This window comes from Pituophis catenifer, unplaced genomic scaffold, assembly GCF_029215685.1.
Source record: "Pituophis catenifer annectens isolate HBS135680 unplaced genomic scaffold, rPitCat1.0.hap2 SCAF_3, whole genome shotgun sequence".
NCBI classification, from domain to species: Eukaryota; Metazoa; Chordata; class Lepidosauria; order Squamata; family Colubridae; genus Pituophis; species Pituophis catenifer.
The window spans coordinates 125,169,574-125,183,066 of NW_027256883.1; the positions used below are offsets into that span (position 1 = coordinate 125,169,574).

Consider the following 13,493-nt stretch of genomic DNA (forward strand, 5'->3'; position numbering starts at 1 on the left):
AGAGAGGTTTTTTTCAGCAGACCAGAGTTTCCTGTGCTGCCTGCATCCCACAGAAGGGGCTTTGCTTTGCGTGGCCTGGTTTCTGGCATGCCACGGCCTAGAGTCGGTCCACGAACCGGGGGTTGGAGACCCCTGCAGTATAGCTACCCCTTCCCCATCCAATTCTTATTTTTCCTATTTAAGCATTAAGGATATGTGTGTGTGTGTATTTGTATAATGTGTATTTCTCTGGCAGGTGGTTTGCGTGTTTGAGAGAAAATAATTGAAACATCATGAGAATCACATTTGACCGTGGAAGGATAAAAATGTAATACATGAATTCTTCCTCTGCATTTACAGCATTTATTTTATTAATGAGGTAGTTTTGTTTAGAGGCAATTAATTTTAATCAGTAATTGGTAATTTGGTTAGCATCAACTCATTTTTCCTTTGTCAGCTCCCCACTTGTAATGACAACTCCCCCCGCCCCCCGTTTTGTTATTTGATAATAAAATACAATAATCTGCTAATTATACAGCATCATTTAGGGTGCATTTGTGTTGAGTCCTTCTCTACTAGAAATCTGCATATTGAATGAACTCTTATCTGCCTGTTGAATGATAATTCAGAGAGAAGTCATTTGCGTCAAATTAACAGCTGCTCTGACTATAAGTACTTTAATATTTCTTCACTAACATGAATGATTAGATCATTAGACCTACCTGAGTGGGTGGCCAGGATTTTCTTTATCATTGCATAATAGGAAGCTGTTTTGCAATATGCTGTTTCCTAGTTAATACTTTTTATCTAAGTAGCATTTGATTATTTGATTATTTTTAAGCAATAATAATAAATGAATAAATATGAGTATTGTTAGGGTTTTTTTTAAATTAAAAGGAACTGGATGAATATCAAAGGGAGGTGTTTAAGACATTGATGTCCATGGATGTCACCCTCCTTTGATGTAATTACAGGTAATCCTCAATTTACAACCACAATTGGACTCAAAATTTCTCTTGCTAAGTGAGACATTTGTTAAGTGAATTTTGCCCCATTTTACAACTTTTCTTACCACACTTGTTAAGTGAATCACTGCAGTTCTTAAATCAGTAACACAGTTGTTTAGTGAATCTGGCTTCCCTACTGATTTTGCTGGTCAGAAGGTTGCAAAAGGATGTCACATGACCCTGGGACACTGCAACAGTCATAAATATGAATCAGTTGTCAAGCATTTGAATTTTGATCACATGTCCATGGGGATGTTGCAATGGTCATAAGTGTGAAAAACGGCCATAATTCAGTTTTTTCAGCGCCTTTGTAATTTTTAACAGTCACTAAATGAACTGTTGTAAGCCGAAGTGTTGCATTCATCCTGGCGGGCTTCTCACGAGTAGTCCAGATTAGAGAAAGCACAAACGCAGGTGTTTCTCGTGGTGAGAGAGCAGCGAACAAAAGGCTACCATCTCTTTTATTAGTTATCAAAATACAGCGTCATCAGAAGGCATTATTATGGCTACACATCTCATATTACATACAAGAAATAGAAAAGCATCCATATATTCTCCATATAAGTTTCACATTCTTACCAATTACAGTAAATCACGTGAATTCTAGGAAAGCAATACTTAAGGTGTAAAACAAAACTTAACTCTGGCTGTGTTATCATATTTGGCTTTGTTCCCAGCATCCCATCATCTGCCAACAAAGAGGCCCCGTTCTATAAGGAGATGTCTCTGCCTTTGCAGGCACAGCCTATGTTATTAACAAAGAGAGAACGAATAGGGCCCTTCAGAGAGTATCCATATGAACCCGCTTTTCATAGTCAGATTATTTCGGTGCCAAGCTCCATACAGTGTCCAACCAGTTAGACTGGTCTATACATGTACTATGGCCACCGCACCGAAGATTACCTGTATAGGGTATATCTGTTATATTCCATTAAATTAAGTCTGGTTTATTTTCAAATCAATTATTATAACTGCCTGTGCATTTTGGACCACTTTAAGAGAATTATAGTAAATATGAAAGTAAAATATTTTACATTATTATTATTATTATTATTATTATTATTATTATTATTATCATCATCATCATCATCATCATCATCATCATCATCATCATCATCAAATGATCCAACATTAACTAAATTGCAAAGTTAATTTAACTATCAAATTTAAGATTAAATGATGATAAATTGATTATCAAATATTAACTAAGTAATTAAGTAATTCATTTTATTCATATTCATAAAACTGATCCAAATTATTTATGAGTATTACAATTTCATTTTAACAATAGTCACAGTATAGTACATTTTCATTTCAAGCGTGTTTGTGCCAGGTTCATTTAAAATCAATATTACATCTAAAATATTTTAAGTAGAAATGGCATATGCCTTTTCTTTGTATCTGAGCTAATGGATGCTATTTAAATGATGCTTGAAATATTTTTTTTTCTTGTGACTAAATCAATATTTTCCATCCCTTTTGCAGGTTATAGAAACTTTATCCAAACTTTCTCGCACCCCTATTGCTTTAGGCACTGGAATAAGGTACAATATAGTTGGGATTTTTTTAAAAACATCGATTTTTGTCTATAATACAAATATTTGCTTAGAAAATGAACTGCAAATCATTTTGTTTCAAGTAATTCCACTTTTTTAAAAGTTACATTTTAGAACTGAATGATCTGATTTAAATTAGTTACATTAATATACAATATACAGATGAAATGAAAAATGAAATACTTGCTCAGGCATGCCAATAAAGTCATTTGTATGATCATTTATTTATTCATTCATTCAAGTAAAGGAGTTATATGGTCTCCCATCTTATCTATGATAACTCTGGCTGATTCACAAAAGCAGCAAAAGAAAAAGCACAGAAAAGAACAATAATATGATTAAATCAGATTGCTCTTTATGATAATTTTTCACTTTTGTTTCTTTGTTTTTTGTCCCCATAGACCCTTTCCTACCGAAGAGAGTGTTAATGATGAAGACATATACAAAGGCCTTCCAGATTTAATAGAGTAGGTCATATTGTGTATTAATTTTGGGTTCTAATTTGTAGGGTGTTGACGTTATGCTGATCCTATGGAGAACAATATTTCAATTAGCATTTTGCTGCTTACTTTAAATTCTTTTAAGTTATTAAGTTTGTAATTAATTTTTATTTTGTTCAGAGTTGAAGATAAACTCACCCGATGAAGACTTTTCAAATTTGACATTCCAGAGGTCTCTAATAGTTAGTAGGGATCATGGCATCCATCCTCTGTTTTAAAAAAAAGGACAAAAATAAGTGTGTTAAACTTTTAAGCTTAATCTTTCATCATACCCTCAAAAAATGTATTCTACTTTCAAATCCCAAACTTGCTTTATGATATCCACAGCCTCATGAATTAGTACCACTGTCATAAATTGGGTAATAATCAACATTTGTTAACAGTAAATAATGTAAAATAGATACAGTTAATCTTCAATTTAACAACCACTTCTTCAGTGACCATTTAAAGTTGTGATGGTTCTGAACAAGTGGCACCTAGGATTGGTCCTTCAACTTCCAGCCATGGTACTACCTCTGAGGTCAGATGATTGCAATTCAGGAAATTCTGGTCCAGTTATTATTGTTAAGTGAAGACTACCTGTAAGTTTATAGAAAGGCTATATGCACAAAACAGTAAAAAATAAATCAGCAACTTTGAACCTTCAAATTATCTTAAGATATGGTTTTAGCTACAAGGATGATTTATAATATATCAACTTCCAGGTCTCCAATAATAAAATAAAGTTTCTCCTGGTTAGTGAAAAGTTCTCCCATCCTGATTTACTGTTACAAAAACGAGTACAGTATAGTATAGCTTTTTACTGAGCGTAAGTTATATCTCCTACATTTGTGGTACCGATGAGAGAAGAAATTAAAAAAAAAAAATCTATCTTAGCTTGTTGTCTTCAATGTATTGATAGTAATTATGATTACATAGATTTCTTGTATTCACTGGCCACAGTTAAGGTTTACCATAGTTTAGTATTCAGGTGATCTCAGCAACCTAAAGCCAAGCCAGCTGTTTCTAAGTCTGCCTCCTGGCAGTGCCCAAAATGGACAAGAGATCAGAGGGAATTTATACATTATTTTGTGATCCTCTTGTAGATTTTTTAAATAGGTCCTATTATGTGCTTTGAATTTTCTCCTTTCACATTGTATTCTAGTGAAACGAGAGTGAATGAGGATGAAGACCTTTATGATTGCGTTTATGGGGAAGATGAAGGAGGTGAAGTGTATGAAGACCTAATGAAAGCTGAAGCAGCACATCAACTTGTGAGTTATAAAAAGATTCAGCTGGGCACAAAAGAAATAGTGCAGTAATATATTTAGGCCATAATCCAAAATTAAACCCATTTCAGTCCCATGGATTTCCGATGGAGTATTAAGAACCAATTAATCATACTAAAGCCATTGGCAACTTGGCTCCAATTTCCTTCCTAAAAATCTTCCACTGTCATCTACCTGGTAAATTCTTTCTTTTCACATAAAATATTTTGGTCTGTCATCATTCTGATCCATTATTTGGTCAATTAAATGAGTGTGACCTACATTGCCTGATAATAAACATACTAATATATAATAGCATTTTTAAAATGTCCTGTTCTCATTTAAGTAGTTTTAAAACATGAAACACAGAGAATAAAACTATGTTGGTTCTTTTGCCTGCATTTGCTTTGCCGCTTCTCATGGCTTCCTTCAGTACCTTTTCCCAATCTCCCACGGTTGGAAGCTGCCTGTAGTTTCTTTCTCTCTTCCATCTACCATTTCTTTAATTGATTGATAACCTGACCAGTGAAGGCTGGGTTTAGATCCGCTGCCACGGCCTTTTTTCACAATTCCACACAGGATACGGTGGGAGCCAGAAGCCATTTAGTGTCTTTCCAGAAATTCTGGAAAGGATTCTGTTCAGATTATTCTTTAAATTGGCAAGATATGGGGCAAGGCAGTTGTGCCTGTAGACAATGTGTCGCTGAGTTCAGATCTACAACAAGATAGATTAGGATGCTGACTATCACTGACAGTTGGTAGAGAAATATGGTCCGGCTGAAAAATACCCAGAAGTGTGCTCATATTCAAGTAAACTCTTATTGACTTGGCAGAAATGTCCTGAGAATGACATAAGAACTTGCTGTCTTTCGGAAATAAAACAGACTGAAGAGAAATACACCGAAACACTGGAATCAATTGAAAAGGTAAAGTGATGTGATAAAACAATCAGGAACTCATTTCCCACTTATTGCCAGGGGAGCTAGGAGAGCAGAGAAGTTTCAGGCAAGGATGTATACATAGTAGAGGTGTGCACAAAATAGAAAACATATTTGATTTTGACCTTGAAATAAAACAGCTTCATTTGAAATATTTCTTCAAAGTGTTCTGAGTTTGCTTTGTTCTAAAAGACAACACTGTTGGTCAGAGGGAATTTGAGACCAGTTACCAATCCCCCTTCTTTTTTACCACTGGGCCACAAAGATAAGCAGCACATAAAATTTGGTAAATGTATTTATATTCAATACCTGCCATAATCCAGGATCCTCAGTTGTTTTAAAGTAAGAAAGTATTAGATTTATCTGGATTTTTAAAAACCCTGTCTTTATTATTTTTATAAATAACTCAAGGTGGTGAAAATATACAATACTCCTTCTTCCTCCTATATTCCCCACAACAACAATCCTGTGGACTGAGAGAGAGTGACTGGCCCAAGTAACCTAGTCAGCTTGCATGCCCAAGGCAGAACTAGAACTCACAGTCTCCTTGTATCAACTAGTAACCCAAAATAAAGAAACACTCTCGGGAGCTTTAAGTTCCCAAAAGTAAAACGTTATTGGACACACCATTTTGGTACAGAAGAATCAAAACCAGCTCTGGTTTTCCCCGTGCAAATGCTTGCTTAGTTAAACAATAGCTTCCCTTTCTCCTCACCCCAGGTGATCACATTGTCCAATTATGAAACATCCTTTTGTTATGGGAACAGTGCCTCTCTTTCTCAAGCATCTGCAGTGGTGACCTTGATGGTTGTCAGGCTTTTACAGTCCAGGCACATATTCTCAGCATTCTATTTCTCCCTTCCCTCCCCGCAGTTCATTGACAAGTTGAAAAGCATTAAGGTTTGAAAGAAGCAAAGCAGTTCAATCTTGACACCTTGTTTCTAACATGGTGCCTTAAACAGATCAAATTGGCTATATATTATATGTATGGGTGTATGTTATTTATCTGTTTACTTAAAAATAAAGAGTTGTGGGAAACAATGGGAATATGTTCTATTGTCTTCCATTGAAATATTTATAATTTGTCAAAAATAATCCCACCCACTTCTCAACAGAGAGTATAGAGGTTTTCTCTACTTAAGTAAAACTCTGTATCACTTAATTACTATTACAGAACATAGAAATCTGATAATTTCTGCAGTATTTCTATCAGTATATCATATTTGTTAATTTTTTAAAAACATTTTTAAACAATCTTTCAGCCAATTTTTCACCTCAATCAATGACAACTGAATTTGAAAGGATCAAACCACATGTGAAAAAGTTTGTTAAACTTGTCAGATAATTGAATGAACTGTTTCAGTGTTGAAGCATTTCATGATCCCTAATCTACCACAACTTTCTAAATTTGACTACTGGATACATTAATGTTAAATAATGGATCAGTTTTTCATTTTAAGAGCACATGTTTATTTTATATCACAGTATATTTCACTATTACCAGTGTATGGCAGACCACTCATTTTTCTTTTTTAAAAAAAGTTATATCTACTCAATAAGCAATTTCAAAACTTTATGGCTTGAGAAATAATTAAATGTAATATTGAAAAATCCACCTTCTCCCTGACTCCCTTGTAATCTCTCAATGGAAATTACAGTACTGATTCTGCCATTTTTCAGGAATATTCTGATGTGGAATGAGTTGCAAGTTATTAAATGATTTAGATCAATGTTTCTCAACCTCAGGAAGTTTAAATTATATGGACTTTAACTCGCAGAATTCTTCAAAGTTCTGAGATTGAGAAACCCTGATTGAGTTAAAAGGGAATTTTCATGCACAGTGACATTTTCTTTGAGGAAAACATCCAAGAGAAAAGACAATAAAACACTTTTCAAAAAATGACAAAAGAGTTTGCTACCAAAGTGAACTTTGCTCCAAATATTCCCTTTTATTGCTACACTAGATACATAAATGACCCAGTGGAGAAATAACTTATAACCACCTTAAATATCCATTATAAAATCTGGTAATTTTATTTAGATTCTTACTGCTAACTTTTGTTAATTTATCAATTAACACTTAATGTGCAAGGTTGGGAACTTGATCAAGTGATAAGGTATTCTAAGACGTATATGTTTAAAACAAGACATGGACATCAAGCACCTAAAAAGTAGTTCCATTGGGCAAAATATATAATATTACTTGTGTGTCTGTGTTTTTCCTTTTATAGTTTTTTATGGTGCCATTGAAAAGATTTCTGACGCCATCAGAATTTGAAACAGTATTCATCAACATTCCTGTAAGTAATATTTCCAGAAGTTGTGATATTCATGTGAAGGCTGTCTACAATTCATGTGAAGGCTGTCTACAATTTCCATTGCTGGAAAATTTAGGTAGAATGAAGACAAATAGGATGTACAGAAAGGATCCTTTGAGACTTAACAGGTGAATTGATAGATGAGCTTAGCGAATGGAAATTGTAGCTCGGCTATCAGTCTTACTCCTTCCTGCTCACATACCCACTTACTTACTGCTGTTACTACTTTGTCTAGCCCACTCCCTTAAGGAGGAAGAGTTTACCAAGAGAAGATTAAGGCTTCCTACAGAGAGGTTAGGGAGAAATGAACACTTTTTTCATTTCACATAAGGCTTCAAAAGGAATAGAGGAATAGTTGCCCAGAAAAAAAACAACACTCAGCTCAGGGTGCTTTGTTGTCATTGCCCAGGAAAATACAGGATTAGGCAGACTCCATTGGTGAGCCATTGTTGGTTTAGCCTTGTCCAAGGTAAAGGGACAGAATTAAGAACAAGGCTAGCATATGGTTACACTGATTCGTTTATTTGTCTACTAGAACGTTACTTTAAAATATCACCTCAAAACACTTGGTGGGGTAGAGGTGGGATGATATTTATCTTTTCGCCTAATCTGTGAGTGAGTTTCATTTTTTAAGATAGAAGATGAGAAGCAACTCTGCCATGAAAAAATACGATAATAAACAACTAAGCAAATTAATAACTTTTCCTAATTGTCTAAATTAACTGTCTGATGGTTTTGAATGGATTAGTTAATTAATTGTACTTAAAATCCATTTCTTAGCCAAGTTTTTCTTCTTTTTATGTAGAAAGTTTCTACATAGGTGGGAGAAGGGATTCATTGTTCCATCATTCTCTTCTCCGTTGTGTTTAGAATTTCTCCTCTCATACACTGCTTGGGTAGTTTATCCTGCCTTAAAAAATAAAAACAAAGTCAAATCTTCAAAAAATACCACTGAGAAAGTGTTCTTCTCAGTTAGGGTGATGATGTCAAGGGAAATAGTAGAGACTTCTCCATTCTCTGTGTTAGAAGCTGCTAGTCAGCAATCAATAGATTTCTTGTCTGTTGGCGAAAGGTTTTGTCCCAAATTGTGTCTCCTGCCAGGAAAATTTCAACAAGTTTCCTCAGGAGGCTTCTGCTAGGTGTTGCGTTGAGCATTTACACATTCACATCTGTCCTTGCAGGCAGTTTTTAAGTGTCTTCTGGAAAAAGAACGTTCTGCACTATGCACATTTATTTTGTTTAAAGTGGAAAAACAGGAACAAACAAGCTTTTGAATTTATGACTCAGTTTTGTGGACTAGAGCTTTAGTTAATAGTAAGAAATTTACAGTTTATCTAACTTTTGAGGAGCAAGGTATTAGTATTAAATTTATAAAGGTCAATGAAACTTCCTCCATGTCCCTATGTTTGGATATTAAACCTGATTGCAGTCAGGAATCTAAAATGGAATTAAGATATTTTCTGAGTTTATTTTGATCAAATGAAGTCTTCCTATGCAACCATGGGTCTGGGAAGAAAGAGACTGAGAATTAATGCCTTAGCAATAGAAGATAGAGTAAAGTTATCCTATCCTTAATCTAAAATAGGTAAACTATGAATAAGTTTACCTATCTTTAATGTGTCCAGTTGACTTAAAAAATGTGATAGTGAACTCAATATACTTTTAAATTTATAATTTCATAAGAGTTATATAACAAACACATACCAGTAAGTTTAAGGTAAATAAATGCTCATTTTAATAACCACCATGATAATACTTTCTAGTTTCTAGTGTGAAATAGTCTAATCACTGTATTTCATTGTATGAAAATAATAACTGATATGATAGCACTGAAGATTCTTATAAAAGGTTTATTTTTTGTTTCAGGATTTGGTGAAAATCCACAGAACTTTAACACAAGATATTCATGAATCCATTGTAAGCAAAAGTGACCAGAATTTGTATAAAATTTTTATTAGCTACAAGGAAAGGTAATAGTCCTTTATACATATAAAATGTATATATTCAAAATGTGAACGTGAGCTGTTGGTATTAATTTATCCATGATAAGCTCCCAATTGTATTTAATGTAGTTTAAATAAAAGTTTAGTGTTCAAATATGAACAGTTTTCATATTTAGTATTACTCTATAATACATGATTTCAGTGCATTAAAAACAATTACATTTCATAGAAAGTTATTCTGTAGCAGGTGCTATATCCACCCCTTTTTTCTTTTGTATATTTTGTTATGGTTTTCTTGGATATTAACCTTATTTGGTGTGTGTGTGTGTGTGTGTGTGTGTGTGTGTGTGTGTATGCCTTCTTAAGTTTTTGCGGGTGTGTATATGCAAAAAATTAAAATCTTGGGTGTTTTCCCGTGTCATATTAAATAAGTTAGTTAAAATGTTTAAAATTCTGGTTAAAATCCTAGCTTAACACTCGAGTGTTAACACTTGGGAACCTGCACTGAGAGAAACTTGAGTGTTAACATCAGAAGAGAGGCAGAGATTCCAACAAGCAACCAGTGGTGTTGTAAGGCCTGCCAGAATTCTTTCCTCTTTGCAGAGGGTGGCTAGCAATAGGGAGAGAGAGAGAGGATCGAGCCAGAAGACAGGCTGAGATCTCAACTAACAATCAAGGGTGCTGGGATGCCTACCAGAATCCTTTCCCCTCTACAGCAGACAGACAATAATAGAGAACCTGAGAAAGTTAGGCCTGTAACACGTAGCCAAACAGCCAGGATGAGGAAGCAGGAAGAAAAACTGCTGTCCTCCAATCACAACACAGAGTTACAGGCTAACCAGCATACGTCAGCAGCAGCAAACATAGAAAAGCGACAGCTCCGACCTCACAACACACCCACAGCTTCTAAACTAGATAAGAGCCTGAAGATGACAGGGTTGTGAGCCTGTCGAAACGTTGCTATAAGAAAAACTTTTTAAGGTACTGGTAGGATTTTAGCTGAGGTTTTAAAGGACCTTGCAGAGTGCTCTGTAAGGATTTTTAGAAGATTTTAAGCTAGGATTTTAACCAGAATTTTAAACATTTTAACTAACTTATTTAATATCACGCGGGAAAACACCTGAGATTTTAATTTTTTTGCATATATATATATATCACATTTTCTGATTTCTAAAAGTACTGGAAGAGAATTAAGGTTGGGATTGGCCACAGAAAGTTCATCACATCCATTCCTTCATGTTATTACTTCGGGGTGGGGAATGTATGGGACAATTTAACACTTTCTATAGCCAGGACACAATTGATGCAATCACTAATTGCAATTATGAGATTCCTTCCCCTCTGCGTTGAGCTTTCTGAGGGTTGTGTTACATGTAGTCCTCAATTTACGACTGTTTATTCAACTGTTTGAAATTATGACAGCACTGAATGAAGGGACCTTATGACTTGTACCCAAAGTTACAGCCACTGCAGCACCCCTGCTCTCATGTGAACAAAATTCAGGTGCTTGGCAATTCTTTTGCCCTTATGACTGATCAAAGGACTCTGCAGCAGCCCCTACCCCACTATCTTAGTCAAATCCTGGACCAGGGGGAGTGCAGTGCAGGCCTGGGCCTACATCAGTCCTCTTAAAGCCTGCCCCAGCCCCTGAGACAACCCATGCTCTGCTTAGTGACTCACATGGTTGACCCACAGCAGGGAGAGCAGGGATTGTGGTCATTAAGCAAGGTGATCAGGTAGGCTTAATGACTGCTACAATCTTGATTGAAGACTACCTTAATAATAAATACTAAAATTATTCTGTAAAAGGTTTATAGTTGTACTTTCAACCAGATTAAAGTCATAACATTTACTTTTGAGACTAAGATGGAACCACATGCACTTAAGAATTTACAGGTAGACTCTGTTTACAACCATTTATTTAAAAAACATTCATAGTTACAGTAGCAATAAAAAACTGACACTTATGACTATCGCAGCATTCCCCACAGTCATGTGATCAAAATTCATGTGCTTGGCAACCAGCATGTACTTGTTATGGTTGCAGCATCCCAGGGTCACATGATCACCATTTGCGACCTCACCAGCCAGCTGCCGACAAGCAAAGTCAATGGCGGAAACCAGATTTGCCTAATGACATGATTCACAGAGATGCAGTGCTTAACAACCATGGCAAAAAGGTTGTAAAATCAGCCATGACGACTCACTTAACAATTACCTTGTTTAGCAATGGAAATTCTGGTTCCATTTGTGGTTGTATGTCAAGGACTATCTGTAAACTGTCGTTAGGGATAAAATTAAAATAAAGTTGTTGAATGTAATAATATATAAATGAATATTCATAATATACAAATGAATTCATTCTCTCTCTCTCTCTCTCTCTCTCTCTCTCTCTCTCTCTCTCTTTTTGTATTGTTCTAGATTGGTGATTTATGGGCAGTATTGCAGTCAAGTAGAGACGGCTATTTCCTGTTTGGATGTTATTTCCAAGACAAAGGAAGATGTTAAGCTGAAATTGGAGGTTATTGGTTTCCTTACAAATAAAAACATTTTGATTTGAATCAACTTTTACAATCAGACTATCATCCATCCATCCATCCATCCATCCATCCATCCATTATCTATCTATCTATCTATCTATCTATCTATCTATCTATCTATCTATCTATCTATCTATCTATCTATCTATCTTCTGTCTGTCTATCTATCTGGTAACTTTGGACAGTTTACAATGTTAAAAGCTTTAAAACCATATATATCTATGTCAATATCTATGTCTATGAAAATGTCTCCCTCTCCACCCCCCTCTCCCCCTCCCCCTCCCCCTCTTCCCCCTCCCCTCCCCCTCCCCCTCCCCCTATCCCTATCCCTATCCCTATCCCTATCCCTATCCCTATCCCTATCCCTATCCCTATCCCTATCCCTATCCCTATCCCCTATCCCTATCCCTATCCCTATCCCTATCCCTATCCCATCTCTCTATCAACAATAATAATACAAAATTATGGTTAAAAGATGGAAGGGAAGGAAACAGGATGTGCAGGGGGAAAAGGTGGGGTCTACTATTAGTCCATTTTATGTACTGCATACTACATAGGTATTCCAACCTATGCCTGCTAATTTTATTTCTACAATGAAATTGGAAATTATGATCTGTGTAAATGTTATGCAGACTATGTTATGCAGAGATGGTCAAAGCTGAGATGGAATGGATGGAACCATTTCCAAATGCAAATGTACTTTGAAGCCCCTCCCCTATAGATAACATGTGTCACCACTAGAGATTGGGTTAAAGGGCCAAGTGCAGTTCATTCTTTGTCATAGGAAAGAGCACTTTGCAAGGCAGATTTGAGGGAAAATAGTCCACAATGTACTGAAGAAATATATATTTTTTCTACCTCACTTGCAATTCCACCTCATTCTCCTTAATGTGCAGACCAAGAGTTAAAATTGCCTGTGAATTTATTTACAGCAATAAATGGTAGAGCTCTCTTTGCAGGGTTTAATTACTAAGGGTGTCCACCCAGGGCTACTTGAGCCCTCCAGAGTGGTTCTGAAAGTTGTTGCTGAACTGCAATTCTTAATATCATAGTAGAGGAAACTTATTAAATACATGGGGAGTAATCATGTTCACTACTTAATTAAGTTTAAATTTAATTATATTTATATGGACATTAAATTAACTTTATCCTGGCTTCATTTACTATTCTGTACTGGCCCCACTTACTTTTTTGGATGTCATCCCTTGATATCCTTCCCCAACAGAAAAGGACTCCTGAGTAATCTAGTCAAATATTCTTGAATTGTTCTATTTATGAACTGAATTACCAGCCAAAAATTTTTATAGTATCGTCAGAGTTTATACTGTAGTTCCATCTGTGTAAATCTTATGACTTTATTTAAACACATACATACTATTGAGGTTGATAGCTATATTGTTGTTGTTGTTTCAATAAGGCAAATAAAACAAGAGCAGTCCTTGGCCTGAAAAAGTGTTTTCTGTTC

At 35.4% G+C, this 13,493-nt stretch overlaps 1 protein-coding gene across 3 annotated transcripts in view; it reads left to right on the forward strand.

The window, feature by feature from the left end:
• The window catches only part of VAV3 (vav guanine nucleotide exchange factor 3), a 181,596-nt gene that overhangs the window by 74,215 nt on the left and 93,888 nt on the right, over window positions 1-13,493 (forward strand). For all 3 annotated transcript variants that reach the window (XM_070939336.1, XM_070939338.1, XM_070939337.1), the window contains exons 3-9: window positions 2,472-2,530; window positions 2,944-3,009; window positions 4,187-4,295; window positions 5,123-5,215; window positions 7,459-7,527; window positions 9,412-9,515; window positions 11,910-12,009. In XM_070939336.1, the coding sequence (XP_070795437.1) occupies window positions 2,472-2,530; window positions 2,944-3,009; window positions 4,187-4,295; window positions 5,123-5,215; window positions 7,459-7,527; window positions 9,412-9,515; window positions 11,910-12,009 (600 nt within the window). The remainder of the gene's footprint in view (window positions 1-2,471; window positions 2,531-2,943; window positions 3,010-4,186; window positions 4,296-5,122; window positions 5,216-7,458; window positions 7,528-9,411; window positions 9,516-11,909; window positions 12,010-13,493) is intronic.